Source organism: Leopardus geoffroyi, chromosome A2 (genome assembly GCF_018350155.1).
Source record: "Leopardus geoffroyi isolate Oge1 chromosome A2, O.geoffroyi_Oge1_pat1.0, whole genome shotgun sequence".
Taxonomy (NCBI): Eukaryota; Metazoa; Chordata; class Mammalia; order Carnivora; family Felidae; genus Leopardus; species Leopardus geoffroyi.
In genome coordinates, this window is record NC_059331.1 from 131407528 (window position 1) to 131427486 (window position 19959).

Below are 19959 nucleotides of genomic sequence, written 5' to 3' on the forward strand. Positions count from 1 at the left end.
ATGGTGTAAAAAGTGGTCCAGGTTCTTTTTTTTTTTTTTTTTTTTTTTGTATGTTATGTCCAGTTTTCCCAACACCATCTGTTGAAGAAACTGCCTTTATTCCATTGGATATTCTTTTCTGCTTTGTCGAAGATTATTGACCATATAGTTGTGGGTCCATTTCTAGGTTTTCTATTCTTTTCCATTGATCTATGTTTCTGTTTTTCTATGTGTCTTGATGACTACAACTTTGTAATATAGCTTGGTCTGGAATTATGATGCTTCCAGCTTTCCTTTTCTTTTTCAAGATTGCTTTGGCTATTTGGGGTCTTTTGTGGTTCCATACAAATTTTAGGATTGTTTGTTCTAGCTCTGTGAAATATACTGGTGTTATTTTGATAGGGATTGCATTAAATGTATAGAATGCTTTGGGTTGAGTACAAACATTTTAACAGTGTTTTTCCAGCCCATGAGCATGGAATGTTTTTCCATTTCTTTGTGTCCTCTTCAGTTTCTTTCATAAGTGTTCTATAGTGTTCAGACTACAGATCTTTTACCTCTTTGGTTAGGTTTATTCCCAGGTATTCTATGGGTTTTGGTTCAGTTGTCAATAGGATCAATTACGATTTCTCTTTTTGCTGTTTCATTATTGGTGTATATAATGCAACAGATTTCTGTATGTTGATTTTGTGTCCTGAAACTTTGCTGAATTCATATATCAGTTCTAGCAATTTTTTGGTGGACTCTTATGTTTTCTTCATAAAGTATCATGTCGCCTGCAAACAGTGAAAGTTTGACTTGTTCCTTGCCAGTTTGGATGCCTTTTATTTCTTTTTGTTGTCTGATTGCTGAGGCTAGGACTTCCAGTATTATGGTAAATTAACAGTGGAGAGTGAAAATCTCTGTCTTGTTCCTGAGTATAGAAGAAAAGCTTTCTTTTTCCCCATTGAGGATGATATTAGCTGTGGGTCTTTTACATATGGCTTTTATAATGTTGAGGTATGTTCCCTCTATCCCTACTTTGTTGGGGATTTTTACCAAGAAAGGGTACTCTACTTTGTCAAGTGCTGTTTCTTCATCTATTGAGAGGATCATATTGTCCTTATCCTTTCTTTTATTAATGTGATATATAACATTGATTTGCAAATATCAAACCATGCTTGCCGCCGAGGAATAAATCCCACTTAATTGTGGTGAATAATTCTTTTAGTGTATTATTGGATTCAATTTGCTAGTATCTTGTTGAGAATTTTTGTGTCCATGTTCATCAGGGATATTAGCCTATAATTCTCCTTTTTAGTGGGGTCTTTGGTTTTAGAATCAAGGTAATGATAGCTTCATAGGGTAAGTTTAGAAGCTTTCCTTCCATTTCTATTTTTTTGGGACAGTTCGAGAAGAATAAGCATTAACTCTTTTTCAGAGTTTGGTAGAATTCCCCTTGGGAAGCCATCTGGCCCTGGACTTTTGTTTGTTGGGAGATGTTTGTTTACTGATTTAATTTCTTTGCTGGTTATGGGTCTGTTCAAATTTTCTATTTCTTCCTGTTTACATTTTGGTATTTTTTTATTAATTTTTTTAATGTTCATTTATTTTTGAGAGGGAGAGAGACAAAGCACGAATAGGGGAGGAGCAGAGAGAGAGGGAGACACAGAATCTGAAGCAGGCTCCAGGCTCTGAGCTGTCCACACAGAGCCTGAGGCGGGGCTCAAATGTGAGATCACGACCTGAGCCGAAGTCGGACGGTTAACTGACTAAGCCACCCAGGCGCCCCAGTTTGGGTATTTTATATCTTTCTAGGAATTTATCTATTTCTTCCAGTTTGCCCAATTTGTTGACATATAATTTTTCATAACCTTCTCTTACAAGTCTTTGTATTTCTGTGGTATTGGTTGTGATCTCTCCTCTTTCATTCTTGATTTTATTTGAGTCCTTTTTTCTTGTTGATAAATCTGGCTAGGGGTTTTTCAATTTATTAATTCTTTCAAAGAACAAGCTCCTAGTTGCATTGATCTGTTTTACTGGGTTTTTTTGTTGTTGTTTCTATAGCATTTATTTCTGCTCTAATGTTTATTTCCCTTCTGCTGGCCTTAGGCTGCATTTACTGTCCCTTTTCTAGCTCCTTTAGGTGTAAGGTTAGGTTGTATATTTGAGGTAAAAAAGTCTTGTGGTAGACCTGTATTGCTGTATACTTCTCTCTTTTGAAGTAAGAGACTGTCGTGTTTTCATTTTCATTTGCTTCGATGTATTTATTTATTCTTTAATTTCCTGATTATCCTATTCTTTAGTAGGGTGTTCTTTAACTTCCATGTATTGGTGATCTTTCCAAATTTTTTCTTGTGGTTGACTTCAAGTTTCATAGCATTGTCTTCTGAAAGTATGTATGGTATGATCCCAGTGTTTTTGTACTTGTTGAGGCCTGACCCAGTCTGCTCTGGAGAATGTTCCATGTGCACTCAGAAAGAATGTGTATTCTCCTGCTTTAGGATGAAATATTCTTAATATATCTGTTAAGTCCATCTGGTCCAGTGTGTCATTCAAAGCCATTGTTTGCTTTCAATTTTCTGCTTAGATGGTCTGTCCATTACTGTAAGTGGGGTGTTAAAGTCCCCTCTGTTAATTGTGTTGTTATTGATGAGTCTCTTTATGTTGTTATTAATTGACATTTATTTGGGTGTTTCACGTTGGGGGCATAAATATTTACAGTTGTTAGATCTTCTTGTTGGATAGACTCCTTTATTATGCTATAGTGCCCTTCTTCATCTCTTGTTACAGTCTTTGGTTTAAAATCTAATTTGTCTGATTTAAGTATGGCTATTCTGGCTTTCTTTTGATGTCCATTAGCATGATAAGTGGTTCTCCATCCCCTCACTTTCAATATGCAGATGTCTTTAGGTCTAAAATGAGTCTCTTCTAGACAACATATACATGGATCTTGGGGGTTTTTTATCCGTTCTGATACCCTGTGTCTTTTGATTGGAGCATTTAGTCCATTTACATTCAGGGTGCTTATTAACTAATAGATATGAATTTAGTGTCATTGTATTACCTGTAAAGTTGGTGTTTCTGGAGATTTTCTCTGTTCCTTTCTAGTCTTTGTTGTTTTCAGTCTTTCTTTTCCACTCAATGAATCCCCTTTAATATTTCTTGAAGGGCTGGTTTAGTGGTCATGAACTTCTTTGGTTTTCGTTTGTTTGGGAAACTCTTCATCTCTCCTTCTATTTTGAATAACAGCCTTGCTGGAGTAAGTATTTTTGGCTGCATATTTTTACCATTTAGCAAGTTGAATATATCATGCCACTCCCTTCTGGCCTGCCAAGTTTCTGCGGACAGATCTGCTGCTATACTTATTTTGTCTTCCATTGTAGGTTAGGGATTTCTTTTTCCTTGCTGCTCTCAGAATTCTTTCCTTATCTCTGTATTTTGCAAATTTTACTATGATATGTCTTCCTGTTGGCCTGCTTTATTGATTGTGGTGGGAGTTCTCTGTCCCTCCTGGGTTTGGTTATTTGTTTCCTTCCCCAGATTAGGGAAGTTTTCAGCTATAATTTGCTCAAATAAAGCTTCTACCCTCTTTTCGTTCCCTTCTTCTAGGACTACTGTGATATGAATATTATTATGCTTTATGGAGTCAGTGAGTTCCCCAAGTCTACATTTGTTATCCAGTATTTTTCTTTCCCTCTTCTTTTCAGCTTCATTATTTTCTATAATCTTATCTTCTATACCACTTATTCATTCCTCTTATTCTTCCATTTTTGTGGTCATTACATCCAGTCAGTTTTACATCTCTGTTGCAGCATTTTTTATTTCAGCCTCACTAGTTTTTAGGTCTTTAATCTCTGAGGTAAGGGACTCCCTGGTGTTTTCTATGCTAGTCTCAAGCCCAGCTACTATCTTAATGATTGTTGTTTTAAATTCTGGTTCAGGCATATTACTTATATCTGTTTTGATTAGATCCCTGGCTGTGACCTCTTCTTGTTGTTTCTTTTGAAGTGAATACCTCCATCTTGGCATTATGTCTAGTGTGTGTCTTCAGGAAACATAATTGATATTTGCTTATAGATTTTGTATCCTGCAACTTGCCTGAATTTGTTTATTAGTTATAACCAATGGTGTGTGTGTGTGTGTGTGTGTGTGTGTGTGTGTGTAAAATCTTTGGTAGACTATATATAAAATCATGACATCTGCAAACAGATGGTTTTATTTTTTCTCTGATTTGGATGCCTTTTATTTTTTCTTGCCTAATTACTCTTGCTAGAACATCCAGTATTCTGTTAAATAGAAGTGGCAAAAGTGAGCATCCTTGTCTTCTTACTGATCTTGAGGGAAAGTTTTCAGTTTTTCACAGTCGAATATGTTGTTAACTGTGAGCTTTTCATATATAGTCTTCTTTATGTTGGGGAAGTGTTTGTCTTTTCCTAATTTGTTGAGTGTTTTTATCATGAAAGGATGTTGAATTTTGTCCAATTCTTTTTCTGCATCTATTAAGATGATCATGTGATTTTTATCTTTCATTCTGCTAATGTGGAGTATCATATTGATTTGATTTTCATATACTGAACCATTCTTGCCTCCCAGGGTTAAGTCCCACTTGGTTATGGTGTATAATCCTTTTAATGCGCTGTTGAATTTGTTTGGTGTTTTGTTGAGGATTTTGCATGTGTATTCATTGGGGATATTTTATTTTTCTTGTAATTTCTTTGTCTGATTTTGGTCAGGTTTGGGAGTATTCCCTCCTCTTTTATGTTTTGGAGAAGGATTAGCACTACGTCTTCTTTAAATGTTTGGTAGATTCTCCTGTGAATTTATCTGTTCCTTAGCTTTTCTGTGTTAGAAGGTTTTTTTATTACTGATTCAATCACTTCATAAGTCTATTCGGATTTTCTATTTCTTCATGGTTCAGTTTTGACAGGTTGTATGTTTCTAGGAATTTATCCATTTCTTCTAAGTTACCCAATTTGCTGGCATATTATTATTCATGGCCATTTCTTGTGATCCTTGTATTTCTGTGGTATCAGTTATAATTTCCCCTTCTTTCATACCTGATTTTGAGTCTTTTCTCTTTTTTTCTTAGTCTAGCTAAAGGTGTGTCAATTTTGTTTACTTTTTCAAAACAACTCTTAATTTTGTTAATTTTTTTCTATTCTTTATTTCATTCTGTCCTTTATTATTTCCTCCCTTATGCTACCATTGAGCTTAGTTCTTCTTTGAGTAATTCCTTGAGTTACAGAGTTAGGTTGTTTATGAGATCTTTCTTCCTTTTAACTTATTTGCCGCTCTAAGCTTCCCTATTAGTCCTATTTTTTTGCTGCATCCTGTAAGTTTGTTGCATTTTCATTTTATTAAAATTTGTTTTGTGACCTTATATGTTAGATTACTTCCTTAATTAAAGACCTTCTGAATCTCCTCACCACTTCCAAATTTAAATATAAATCTTTGGACCAGCATTAAGGTGCACCAACATGTGATCCATCTACTCTTGCTGCCTTTTCCTACCTAGACTCTAGCACTAATTGGACTATTTTGATTTTTTAACTATCTATATATATACTTGCTGGAATTCTTTACCATTTCAAGAAGACTCCATGAAGATTCTCTTTCATTTCTCCTGATTTGAGGTTTTTTACTTCCATATCCCTTAACCCTCAACTTTGCATATGTTGAATAGTATTATAATTATTTGTATAGTTGTCTCATATTTTCCTCTAGACTAACAGTTTCTTCAGGATAGGGATTCTATATTAATAATCTTTGTAGTTTTGATAGTGTCTAGCATACACTTTGTGCATAGCAGGTGCTGACTTTTTAAATGATAAATGTAATAAAAATTTTTCATCTTAAAATGTCAAGACTTAGTAGCCAAATAAAATTATACGTGCTTTATTTCTTTCTCTTAATTTTATCTGTCACAGTCACATTGAGGAACTTGTCAGAAGACATGCTTTTTATTTCAAAAATTTTCAGTGTTAGGGAAAGTTGGTTGTAGAGAAAAATCTCTCATAGTTTTTCTTTTTGTATATTTTCTTTCAAGCCTTGTACTTATATGTGGGTGTATGTACATGTATGTTTGTGTGTGTGTGAGGAATTGTGTGCAGTTCATTGTGGATTAAGCTCTTTTTAATAAATTTCAAACATGTTTTACAATATTTCTCCATTGTCTTCATAATTGTCATTTAGCACATGCATAATACACAGCACATACATGCCATATTTTAAAGAACTGCTTTTCATTTGCATGACGCCTAGGTGGTTTCTATTACTTTGCTTTATAGGTGATGTTGTAATAACATTTTTACAGTTTTTTGCTTGTGTTAAATTAGCTCCTTAAATTTCTAGGCAAAGCGCTTATTAGGTTTAAGGGTTGAATGTGTTTATAACCCTGTTTCCATACCAAAGGCTGTGGCAAACCCGCCAGCTATATTTGAGCGTACTAATTCAGCACACCTTCATCAGCAGTCTCAGTGGTGTCAAGAATGTGTAACAATGCTCACCTAAGTTCATCTCCCTTTCCCGTATTCCCCTAGTCTTAGTGCTTGTATAGTAAATTAATTTTTTAAATATCAGGCCGCAATAATTTACGTAATAAATTATTAGCCCAAGGGTATTTACATAAGGGTCTTATGTTCTTACTCTGAGCTTTAGAGATAGATTGCAGTTAAGAAGACTAGAACCAATCTTTTCCATTTTCCAAATGCATCTGTTAGGGGGCGCACTCTTAGAAATTAAGGGACAGACTTACTTAGGAAGTAGAAAGCCATGTTTTTAGTTTAAGTGAGAAGTACCCTCAAGAACGTAGAAATAAAAGTTACTTCTTAAGTTTTACTTCCAGAGTAAAACTAAGATACAATAAATGACATTGAGTAGGCATTGGAGTCCTATGGAAAGATATGATGTTTGTTCTAATCAAAAGCTTAGAGAACAGGCGTGAAAATATCCAGAGTTGATAAGATACTAAAGAAAGCTATCATCAAAGAAATTACACTAATATAATAAAGGACAACTGTAAAGGAAATGGGTTTGTTTTTTTCTTTTTTTGAAATTAGGAGCTTGTTTATAGCAAGTTAAAACTACAAAAACCCTGCCCATCTTCATATGCCAACTTTTATAATGATTATCAGTTAGATTATCAGAGTGTGATAAGAGTCACAACTAAACTTATTTGATCTGGGTCAAGTTTATCACCAAATTACTGCTTTATATTTTTTTCAGGGTTTTAGCAGTGATATTATGGTGGTGTACACAGCAAGGTGTGGGTACTTCCTTAAAGGAGGAGTGATGTGTGAGGTGTTCTCCAATTCCCCATGAAGGAAGGCTGAAAGCCTTCTCATCAATTATTTGTTGATACGGGCTTTTCTTTCTCATTTGACTTAAGGAGGACAGAAACCTCAGAAGCTTCTTCTTTATCCTTCAAAGCACCAGCAGCTTTTATCTATTTGGCAGGAATGATACACTATAAAGTCTAGGGTTGTCATTTTAACACTTAGATAAAATATGAATTCATGACTGGTTTGTTCCCTAAATAGAACCTTACTACTCAAAGTACGATTGTGGATAAGCAGACTGACATCACCTGGAAACGCAGACATGCAGGATTTCAAGACTTTTTACCTCCTAGACCTACTTTGTTAGTTCATGTCCTCCAAGAAGCACACAGCAAGATGGGATTTGACATGTAAGAGATTTGGGGAGAAGACACCAGAGGAGGGAAAAGGGAGAGAGTGCTGGAGAAGGTAGCAATGTAGGTCTGACCCCTGTGAAGGAAAGAGGGAAGGAAGGGCAGTGGAGTAGAGTCTCAGACGGCAACACAGTTGTAAGTAAGCACATTTCTGGCAAGCTGCTGAGAGTCCTCAGCCACTGTCATATGTCAGTGAAATTCTCTCTCTCACAGGAATGAGCCTGCGTTACCATTTCTGCTGGCTCTAATCATTTACTGAGAGCAGCGTGTGGAAAGCTTGGCTTCAGTGCAAGTAGGATTTCAGAGCACAGCACCTGAGACTATATTTCAATTATGCTCATAGCGACAGGAGATTGGATTGGCATGTTTCCCCGGTCACCACACCTCCTGAATCAGGATCTACACTTTAACAAAGTCTCCAGGTGAATTATAAGCATGTTAAAAGTTTGAGAAGCATGATCTTAGAATAATAATGTGGTTCTTTGAGGATCTTAGCCAGAGTCAATAAAATTGTTCACAATCAGCATAGGATCTCCTCAAAAATTCAGCTCTCTTGGGATGGTATTTTTCACAGTTCATTTAAACAGAGTTGCTGTTCAAAGTGAGAACTAGAGCAGATAATTTGTTGTTGTTAATTTGTAACAAATGTGTGAAGCAGATATGGGGCCAGAATTTTCAAGATGCTTTGCCTCTTTGCTGAAAGGAGCTAGATAGAGTTTATTTCCTTTTGCCTTTTCGAGTTCAAGGTCACTGTAGCAAAAAAAATCTGTATTTCTGTATTTATTTTTTTACCACATGGTAAGGTGTAGCTATGATTCTTATGATGACAGCTAGAAATAAACAACCTGTTAGACAAATCATACTAAGTTGTTTATGCTGACACAGTGCTTAGAGTTTGAGAGGCTCTCTTTAGGACAGAATACACTATCAAGTAAGCTTTGCCACCAGGCCCTATTCCTGATTTACAGACTTGCCGTGAGTTCAAAATACCCATACTCTAATGTATGATCAGGATGTCCACAATCCCTTTGGAATCATTCTTTGAACCATTGATCCCCAGACTTGAGTTTAGGCATTACTGCTCGGTAAAAGTTATATTTTGTCAGTCTAATAACAATAAGGTCTTGAAATCATTACTTTTTAAAAAGCACTCCAGATTTGGAAACCATTGCTCTAAAGTAAAATATATACTTGAGTTCAGGCCTTTGCTATAGAAACATCCTCTGCCAGAGTGATATAACTTACTCTGCGTTCCAAATGCAACTTGTCTCTGTTTACTGGTGAGCATGGGTGAAAAATAAAAAAGGAAGTTAAAAATCCCTAAATAAACCTCACATACTTTTATTACACTCAGTAATACTTGTTATTAGAATTTAGTATAATTTTTACATCATTATTTATTACCATTGGGCTCATTATACCAAGGCCCACAGTACTAAAGATTTGGCTATAATTATTCTGGACTGCTCTCAATCTGAGGCAGAAGAAGTTCCCCTAAATACAGACAGCCACAGGTGTTCCCTGAAATAGAACTTACCTAAAAGCTGAGTCTAGGGTATAACTCTACTTTTAGGTATCTCTGGTCTTATTCATTTTTTCAAGCACATATCAAATACCATGTATGTTTCGGGGACTATAGTGTACACCAGAGATATGGAAACAAGATTTAGCCCTTGACCTGAGGTGTTACCATACTACCCGAGGGGCACAGATATACATGTAAATAATTAATTGCAATAGGGATATTTGCTATTGTTGGGCATGGAGAGATGGAGTGAGTCAAACCCTCAAGAGGACTGGGGGAGGAGGGTTGCTGGCAAACAAAGAAAATAACGTAAATGCATCACATGAGACTCCAGTCACTCCTGCCCTTGTCCAAAATCCATGTCAGGAATGTTTAACTTTGGAGCAGATTACCTGAGCTCTTCTAAAGCTTTACTCATTATCTGTCCTTCTCACAGAACAAAAAAGTGCCTCTACACATGCATTCCTGAAGTGGTGATTGGTACCCCTCATTCATACAGCCTCCCCTGCCGGAATCTTAAAAGGCATCCCAGGCTTCTTTACTCCCTCCGGCCAACCAGTAATCAAAAACTGTCGCTGCAATCTCTGCATCCTCCCCTCTCTCCATTCCCTCCAAGCACTGCTAACATGGCTGCTTCCAACCTGGACACTGCAGTAGTCTCCCCATCTGGAGACTTACGTCTCACAACCCGTTCTCCCCAAATCAGTGTAAACATAGGAGTGGCTCTACTTCCTACAGGAAAACATCCAACTTCCTCAGTGTTACATGTAGGGTAAGAGTGCTCATGCTTAAGCCAGACCGCTTGGATTCAAATCCCCGCTCCACCATTTACTAGCTGTCTGGGGAGAGTCACTTAGTCTCTAAGTGCCTCAGTTTTTTCAACTATAAAATAGGAAAAGAAATGGAAGCTCTGTCATAGGGTTATTGTGAAGGTTAATTGCGTTAATAATGTACATGTAAAGGGCTTAACAGTGCCTGGCACAGAATTAACCCACAGTGGCGGTGGCAGTCATGATGCAGTAACACAGTGTGCATGCCAGGTAATTAAAGATGACCAGGACTCATCTTGCCTTCCAGCGATTAACAGTCTGAAGTGGGGAAAGAAAGACATAGGTAAACAAACTACTTCTTTTGATCACTGCTGTCGTAAATTTGAACATGATGCTAAATGATTAAGGTGTCAGAACACTAAAATCTTGTCCAAAAATGTTCCATTAAAATTTTTATTCTCTGAATTACATAGTAACTCGAGTTCCCAAATATGACTTAGTATCTCCTAAACCACAGGTTCCTCATACATGAAATTTGCATACTTACGATTTTGTTCCTGTATGCCTTTACAGTAACCACACACTGTTTGGTTCTACCGTGTATGAACATTTAGTTTCATTCTCTTAGAAATAATTTGAGGAAAGAGAAACTGGGCCTTGAACATACAAAAGGGAGGAGGAATGAACCACGGAAGAAGATGAGAGAGTTTGTAGTGAAACATTAGGAAAGAATACAGTGACAGAGATAAACTGTACCCAGTGGTTTTTGGAGGATGTGGGCTACTGAGATTTGTGTAAGAGTTGCTGGTGGAACTGGTATCAGGGACACGGCAGGACCCTGGCGGAATGCATAGATTCAGCGTGACTTATAAATACGTACCAGTTCAAAAAGGCACTGAATATACACATTACAGAAAAACACAGATTTGGGGGAAATGCCTTTTGGAACTAGAGGCGGAATAATGTCGTGTTTTAATTTAGGCTTAACTTGCTGTGTGTGTTTAGGCCACTTGATTTAACTTTTCTGAGTAATCTGATCTGGAAGATGAGGGTTATAATAGTACCAACTGAATAAGGTAACGAGAATTAATTGAGAAAATGCCCCGAAGCCCTTTGCTAGGGTAGTTTACAAATATCAGATACCTAGTAATGTTAGCTCTTGCTATTGGTGATGATTAATACATTGTTTTCTGCAATCAGGCAAAATGAATTTACACATATCATTCAAATTTGGGGAGAAGGATGTAAGACAGTACCTGTTATTTTCTAGATGGTATGTAATGTTTACTAATGGTACCTCTATTTAGAATATATGCTGTCTTTTGTTGTCCTGTTCTAGTGGATGTAAAATACAGAGTTTCATTTGTTTATTACCTATTTCTCTTTCCCTGTCTTATTTTTAGCATGAGAGTTAAGTTCCTACAGAATTTAACCTACAACTGAAGGATATAACCTACAACTGAAGAACTGTAGAAGTTCAGAACTCCTTGCTTCCATTATGTAATTTAATAAATATAATTGTTGGTAACATCACTTTTGTTAATAGTGCTTCTAAAGTGCTTATATGTTTTTAAATATTCTCTCCGTTGTCATGTATACCCTATTTCCACCTTTTCTGGTATTAAATAATTTTATGGAACTAACATAAAAATTTAATTTAGCATACTTTAATATGAGCAGAGTATTGTGAGTGATGTATTAGAGGACATGTCCGTTGGGACACCTTCCCACTCCAGCTCAGTTGACTCTTCTGTCCCCATGCTCCCATAGACCCTATACATTTTCCGTCTCTCTCTCTCTATCCTTTAAACTTATTTGTACCGTCTAACAAATTGCAATCACTTTAGCTTTGATGATAAGAATCATGTCATGCAACGTTAAGCAGAAAAGACCAGCACTCAGTAGATACTCAGCTGATTTTCGTTAAGTGAGTGAATGAATGCTTGTCCAGTTCTCAGGCCGTGGTCAGCAACATTAACTGATTCAGTGAATTATGCAATTAAGAAGGCCGTTAGAAACAAGTTAAAGTAAGATAAAAACAAGAAATAAAATTAATAGTAAGCTAATTCCAAAGGCTTTTCTGTGGTATAACTGTCTTTCTTTATGAAGGATTCCTGCCCTTCCTCAGATGCTAAATGTCTTATACTAGTTGCCCAGTTACTAACTACTCAATTGCCAGCTAAAGGTGACCGATCCAGTCTTTCCCCCTGGAGCATTGAAGAGGGCTCCTGACATACCTGGCAGTGGTTTGAGGCATGAGTTCAGAGCTATAGATCTTACACAGCTCAACTCTCAAAGATACCATAGGTGATGTTAGGAAAATGAATAATATACACAGAAAAAAATGTTTACCGTGTATGTCTAGTAAATGATCATTCATCACTTTGTTCATAAGAACTTGAATTAAGATACATAATTGTGTAACAGGCGAATGGTAGACATAAATCAACATCAAAAATTACCACCTGGGCCACCCAGCACATGCTATGTCAACCCAATGTGAGAGCTGTCTTCTTTGCACGTGACAGATAATCAAACAGGAAAGAGTTTGCAGGTGCAACAGGAAGCAGCTTAAAAGACTGGCCTGGTATCATCTGGAGCCTCAGAATATACCATTTACTTCCCATAGTGTGATGACTATCAGCCATAGGTCACAATTGGGCCATAGAACCTTAACCCAGCATGTTGCAGCCTTCCCCTTCCAAGTACCCCCGGAATTGCTGCCGCTGGCCAGTGTCCAAGAATGCCTGAACAGCTGCTCTGACAAATGGGTTTCCCCCATTCAAGCCGGCAAATGGGGAGTTGGAGCTGCTTTGCACAACTCCCTGCCTCTAGGTTTCAGAATCTACTTAAAATGATAATAAAATATCTTGTTCTCTGGCACTGTGGCACTGTGGATTTTTCCTTTTAATGCAGGAGGTAAGAAATCATCCTTCTAAAGAGCTGATTGCAGCTTTTTCTTTTTTTTCTTTTCTTTTCTTTTCTTTTTTTTTTCTTTTTCCTTGCTTTTGCTTTTTCTCTCTCCCAGACAGTAAGGATTGTATCCTGGAGCCGCTTTCCCTGCCAGAAAGTCCAGGTGGCACCACTGCTTTAGAAGGTTCTCCATCTGTGCCTTGTATTTTCTGTGAAGAACATTTTCCTATGGATGAACAAGACAAACTTCTGAAGCACATGATTATTGAACATAAGATGGTCATAGCTGATGTCAAGTTGGTTGCTGATTTCCAAAGGTAAGTTTTGGTTTTGGCCATAAGAGAATTAAATTCAGTATTCCATAAAGGAAAGACATAACTTATATATAAGCTTATATATAAAATTATTCTTGTGCAAATGTGAAAATTCATATTCTTTTTCAAGCATTGTTGGGAACAGGGATCCTTGGTTGGAGCCTGCGAAGCCAAAAGGATATTGATTCCAAAGAACTCTCAGCTTAAGTGCTGTGATGAGCATTTTTCTGGTTTTCTGACAAAAACCAGGAAAAAAGTAGGGGCGGGGGGAGGTCACTCAATAAACCAAAGGCTTGACATCAGTCAACTGAGGTACTGAGGGGAACAGGATGAGGAGGATGAAGAACAGAAAGAGATAAGTGGTTCGGGAACTGCCAACATTGGGCATGTGTGAAATGTAGGAACCTCACCTATACAGCTAGGACCCAAAGTGAGCTGAACTCTAATCTATGAGCAGCTGACTTAGAATATCCATACCAACAGACAAGTAATATAAGCATATTTTTTTTTCCAGTTCCTAGTTCTTAGAAGAGAAATGCCTTTTCTTAAGCAAATGGAGTGAAGTAGTTTTGTTCATGCTGTTATTAGTTGACACTTGGAAGTCCAAGTTGACATTTGGAAGTGTTTTCCATGTACATGCTATCGTGATAGTTAACTGGTTTTGTACAATTACTAAAAGCATACATTTTGGTATAGCTGGCCAGGAACCATTTTTAGATATTCTGCCCTGATTTCTCTACAAAACACTGCAGTAACCCAGATGTTGTAACATCTCTGCATCTGAACTCTATATCTGCCAGACCACATCATTCCTAGCAAGCAGTTTCTTTCTTATGATGGGTCTTGCAAAGCAGCAGCCTATATTACTGAGAGTGGACTATGAAACCAAGCAGGCCTAGAGTTGAACGCAGTCTTAGGTGACTTCCTAACCATGTGATGTCCAGCAAACTACTTAACTACTCTAAGCATCAGTTTCCTCATCAGTAAAAGGGGAAAACGCTGACTCACATAAGATTGTTGAGTGTTATATAAAACAGGTGCTTCATATAGCACCAACTAGTACCTGAGACATCTTTTATATCCAATAGATGGTAGCCAAAAATTTTATTCTATTTTTATTACAAAAGATATATTTGAAATGTTAGTTTTCTGCAACTATAGCTTGAGTTTTCAATAGGCATTTATGCTGTTCTGAAACTCTAATTATCATTTGCGAAATAAAACTTTTGAGAAAATTTAATTTAGAATCCTTAACACTTCTAAACTTTGAGAATAAGTTTGTTTTCCAGTTGGAATAGCCAGAAGGCCCACAGGGGTGTTGTTCTCTAACCTTTCATGTTCCTCTCAATTGCCTGGCACCAATACAGAATGTCTGTCGAGTACCTTCTGCATTATTATGGCCCCTATATCTACTCAGCATTGCAATTTTTGAGTAGATTTTGGTGTTACCTGGTCGGAAAGCAGAGATAGAACAGAATAGCAAAGGGGAATTATGTGCATGATATATGCCACCAGCTGGTTGAATAAACTAATTATTACACAATTTCAGAGGAAGAACTTCATTCTTCTCATTCTCACTCATTAATCTTTATTTTCAGTTAAAATATTTGTGCGTGTGTGTGTGTGTGTGTGTGTGTGTGTGTGTGTCCTGGGAGTATTCTTGGAGCTTCCTTATATATATGATATCTAGTTGTATGTAGTCAGATCTGTTGATTTTGTTTTAGATACTGTTTGGGCTAGAAATTTTCAAATTCTTATCAAGCAACCATTGTCAAGACTATCAAATGAAATCCTCTCTTTTTGTGTTTATTTATTTGAGAGAGAGGGAGAAAGCGCTTGAGCATGCCTGAGTGCAGAGTAGGGACAGAGAGAGAATCCCAAGCTGACAGCAGCTCCGGGCTGACCCAGTGTGGGGGTGCTTAGTGAGCCAAAATCATGAGTCAGACTCTTAACCAACTGAGCCAACCAGGTGCCCTGAGATAATCTTTAAGTCTTGAACCACTCAGCTTCTCTTTGATGTCATCTCTTCTTTTACTCTGCTTTATCATGTAAATGCAAATTCTCCCCCAGGAATTGGAGAAAAATATGGTGATCTACCAGTGATAATTGAGAAACATTAAGGTTTTCTTTCTCCTAAAATCTGTGAGGAATATCTAAATCAGAGTTTGTATTTTCCCTTTGTTCTTATGTATGATAGCTAAGTAGCTATATTTGTACTAATCTCTCTTTTGTATCATTGATACTAATCTCATCAGTGTGTGGACAGGAAAATCAAATTATTTACTAGGTCTCAGACTTAGAAGTCAATAGTTAAATGTTGGAATCGGTCGCCCTCTAAATGCAGTTATGCAATAAAATAGGTGCTTTAATTAAAAAGCAAAAGATACAGGTGCGCCTGGGTGGCTCCGTCAGTTAAGTGTCCAATTTTTGCTCTCGGCTCAGTTCATGATCTCACAGTTCGTGGGTTCATGCCCCACATTGGGCTCTATGCTGACACCAAGGAGACTGCTTGGCATTCTCTGTCTCCCTTTCTCTCTGCCCCTCCCCCGCCCCCATCTCTTTGTCTCTCTCTCAAAATAAATAAACTTTAAAAAAATAGAAAAAGAAAAAATACATAGCTGATATATATAAGTGCTTTCTAAATAAAGTGTGGTTAACATGTACTTTAAATTTGGAAACCTAAATTTTCCTTGTCAGCCGTCCTCCTAATAAGTTTCACTCTTGTGGTTAGTTCAAATTGACTAAGAATGTATGTAAATAAACTCTGTTACTTTTAAATATTTTTTAATATATCCAGTCTCCTTTAGATAATACCCTCCTACTATTTAGGGAAACTAAAAATTCCTCTCCAAAACAATGTAAACATTGACTATTTGTGATAAGAGTTAAGTTGGAATTTTCTTAACATAGGACTTTTTCCTAACTTCAGAAAAGTCACTGGTGTGTGTGCGTGTGTGTATTTACATATATATGTATATGTATTTATGTATATGTGTGTATATATGTATATACACATATATAACTTCCCAGGAATTTTTTCTTCTGAGTACAATGAGTAATAAAGATGATAAATAATAGATGAGATAGACTTATTTTGTGCTTTACAAGAAAGAAGCTATAAATTTTCATGTTAAATATATTTAACATCTTTTTGATCAGAAAAAAGTTAACAGTAAAACTTTCTCAGAGTAAAACAAAAGTAAAAATCTCCTTTGTGGGGCCCTTGCATGGCTCAGTCAGTTAAGCATCTGACTTTGGCTCAGGTCATGGTCTCATGGTTCTTGGGTTCAAGACCCACATCGGACTCTGTGCTGACAGCTCGGAGCCTGGAGCCTGCTTTGGATTCTGTGTCTCCCTCTCTCTCTCTGCACCACCCCCCCCCCCCCCCCACTGCTTGCACTCTCTCTCTCTCTCAAAAATAAATAAATGTTAAAACAAAAAATCTTTCCTTTGAGCCATCTACCATAGTTATTTATACTGAGCTATTTGCTAGCTTTATTCAGTAAATAAAATTTTCCTGGAAGATAAATGCTAACTCCTTAATTCTTGCCCCTTTCTATATTAAATTCCACTAATTCAGTGCTATTTAATTAACAACCATATCTCAAATCTTTATGCCTGTCAGTAAGCACACCAGTTACAGTGAGAGGCTGGGCAAGCAAGATTACTAGGATTTTTTCATGAGATAGTTCAGTGAAACATGATTGAAATTCTTTTAAAAGAAAAAAGTATTTGCTGATGACCTAATAATTACTTTTATGGCTTTTCACTGAAGTACGAGATGCTTTGATTACTGTTTTTCAAATAAAGGGTTCATATCACATATCATTTCTTGGCTGCCTTTAAATATTGAGTGACTGCAGGGGTACCTGGGTGGCTCAGCTGGTTAAGCATCTGACTTCGGCTCAGGTCATGATCTCATGGTTCATGGGTTCAAGCTCCACATCGTGCTCTGCACTGACAACTCAGAGCCTGGAGCCTGCTTCAGATTCTGTCTGTCTGTCTCTCTCTCTCTCTCCCTCTCTGTCTCTCTGCCCCTTCCCTGTTCACACTATGTCTCTCTCTCAAAAATAAAAATAAACATTAAAAAAAATTAAATATTGAGTGACTTCAGTGGTGCCTGGGTGGCTCAGTCGGTTGTGTTCGACTTCAGCCCGGTCATGATTTCATGTCTCATGAGTTCGAGCTCCACATCAGGCTGTGTGCTGACAGCTCAGAGCCTGGAGCATGCTTTGGATTCTGTGTCTCCCTCTCTTTACCCTTCCCCCACTCACATTTTCTCTCTCTTTCTCTCTCTCTCTCTCTCTCTCTCAAACATTTTTTAAAAAATTTGATAGATAGATAAATAAAAAATATTGAGTGATTGCGTTTTTAGCTTTAAATAAATTAAACAAATAAGAAAAAATGAAGAAGAGACAGATTAAATGATGCCTTAGCATTCAATATCACCCAGATAGCCTTCAGTGGAATGTAATCAGGAATGAAGAACCTCTCCATGTATTGTATCAGTAGCCATGATGAAACTTCACATCGAACTTGACTTTCCTGGCTTTTTTTTTTTTTTTTTTTAACTCTGTTACCTTGGCACCCAGTTCCACTGTATGGATTTGATTTGTCATGAAAATAGATGGCTGTGTAGTACAGTTTGGAAGAACAATACATCTTCTGTTCCTGACAGGAGTAGAGGTTCTCCTGTGCTCCTTCATCCCTGGCACCACTTTGCAATAGAAAATATGCTGAGGGGAGAATGAGAAAAATGGCTACGAATGCCATTCTTAAGTCTCTTGCCTTTTATTTCTCCCTTTTTGTCTCTCCCCTTGTCCAGGGGAAGGGGCAAGGAGAGGTTTAGCAACCGCTGGGGAATGGAAAAAAATGAGAATAAGAGTAGCTGTGTAAGAGCTGTAGCTGCCCCAAGTGACCAAAGAATAATGTTTCAGCCTTTTGTAGATACTTTTCTTCTTTTTGTATGTGTTGATGGATCTGATACGCACTTGCCTTCTGCATCTGATACTTCCAATATGGAAGCCAACACGCTAGACAAAGGGTCAGTATTTATTGCTTGAGGCTGAGTTGGAGCCTCAGATAGGTCATTTTCAGATCTCTTAAGATAAGGTCTAGCACTATTCTTTTTTTTTTTTTTTTAATTTTTTTTTTTTCAACGTTTATTTATTTTTTTTGGGACAGAGAGAGACAGAGCATGAACGGGGGAGGGGCAGAGAGAGAGGGAGACACAGAATCGGAAACAGGCTCCAGGCTCTGAGCTATCAGCCCAGAGCCTGACGCGGGGCTCGAACTCACGGACCGCGAGATCGTGACCTGGCTGAAGTCAGACGCTTAACCGACTGCGCCACCCAGGGGCCCCATGGTCTAGCACTATTCTATAAGGAAAGGGTTCTCTCCTTGCTTACTTAACCAACCAGGTCCTCAGTATGGTTGTACATGAGAAGAAAAAACTAAAAACGTGGTTTTATTTTCATACATTAGTCTTTTACTTCTTTTCCTTATATATTCCATACTCAGTGTTGTCATCTGTTTATATTTATATGTGTCACAGTTCTCTCTCTCAGACCTCTCTCCTGGCACCAATTTTTTTTTCGAGTACATGAATGCCCTTTCTGTAGAGGACCATGAGGTCGGGACAATAATGTTAAGAAAAGGGGAAGTAAGAATAAAAAAGAGACAAAATATGGAGAGTTGAAGTCTACTTAGAGAACCTTCCAGGAATTTTTAAATGCTCTTCTACCTCTTAAAAACATTTCTTGGGGCACCTGGGTGGCTCAGTCAGTTAAGCATCTGACTTCAGCTCAGGTCATGATCTCACGAGTACAAGCCCTGCATTGGGCTCTGTGCTGACAGCTCAGAGCCAGGAGCCTGCTTCAGATTCTGTTTCCCTCTCTCTCTGCCCCACTTCCTGTTCATGCTTTATCTCTCTCTCTCTCTCTTTCTCTCTCAAAAATGCATAAACAGTAAAAAAAAAAAAAAAAAAAAAATCTTGTTAACCTACTACTATGTGCAAAACGTTGCTAGTTGCTATAACAAGCTATTTAAGGGGTGCCTGGGTGGCTCAGTCAGTTAAGCTTCCAACTTTGGCTCAGGTCATGATCTCATGGTTCAAGAGTTCAAGCCCTGCCATCAGGCTCCACACTGACAGTGCAGAGCCTGCTTGGGATTCTCTCTCCTTCTCTCTCAGCCCCTCCCCACGCTCATGCGTGAATATGCACTCTCTCTCAAAATAAACATTTTAAAAATGAAATGTCCAAAGGTTTACTGTCTGTTACTAAATCTATTTCAGTAAGTTCCATCTTTTTCACAGGTTTTCTTTTTCTGTTCTAAGTGTTTGGGATTTTGGATTGTATTTTATCTATCAACCATATAGCCTGATAAGCTGTCAGCTATATAGTCAACCTTTCCATTGCCTTTCTCCACATGAAGGAGACCACATTCTCTTCTTGGTACCATTTGATAATGAGATTGCAGTTGCCAATAGAAATCTTGTTAGATAAATGGGAAGATGAACAGCTTGTTGAATCCTGTCATCTTACTCCTCCTTTCATCAGATAATGCAGGTTGGGGTGTTATGCTTTGCTTTTAAATTTAGCCAATGTGCTTCTTCTAATTCTGCTCAGTAGATACAGGAATTATAAGCTTGCTTATTTTTCCAATCATCTGCCTCATTTCAGACAGTGGGCACAAATGAAATTTCTCTGTCTTGTTATATATGTGTTGAATTTAGACTGACTTCTCATTGTCTTATTATTTTGCCTTCAGTTCTTTTTTGTGGGAAAC

The 19959-nt window shown here is 37.5% G+C and overlaps 1 protein-coding gene and 1 long non-coding RNA gene across 4 annotated transcripts in view; one reads left to right on the forward strand and one right to left on the reverse strand.

Moving 5' to 3' along the window:
• The window catches only part of ZNF277 (zinc finger protein 277), a 112165-nt gene that overhangs the window by 53123 nt on the left and 39083 nt on the right, over nt 1-19959 (forward strand). The window contains exons 2-3 of one of the 3 annotated variants that reach the window (XM_045495360.1): nt 7865-8073; nt 12975-13176. In XM_045495360.1, the coding sequence (XP_045351316.1) occupies nt 13088-13176 (89 nt within the window). In that variant the 5' untranslated portion in view covers nt 7865-8073; nt 12975-13087. The remainder of the gene's footprint in view (nt 1-7864; nt 8074-12974; nt 13177-19959) is intronic. The other 2 variants (XM_045495358.1, XM_045495359.1) reach the window with 2 other exon arrangements.
• LOC123606718 lies at nt 1270-18639 on the reverse strand. Its single transcript, XR_006716461.1, has 3 exons — nt 18628-18639; nt 16574-16578; nt 1270-1390 (listed from the first exon to the last, which is right to left on the reverse strand). It is a non-coding gene; the product is annotated as an uncharacterized LOC123606718 (long non-coding RNA).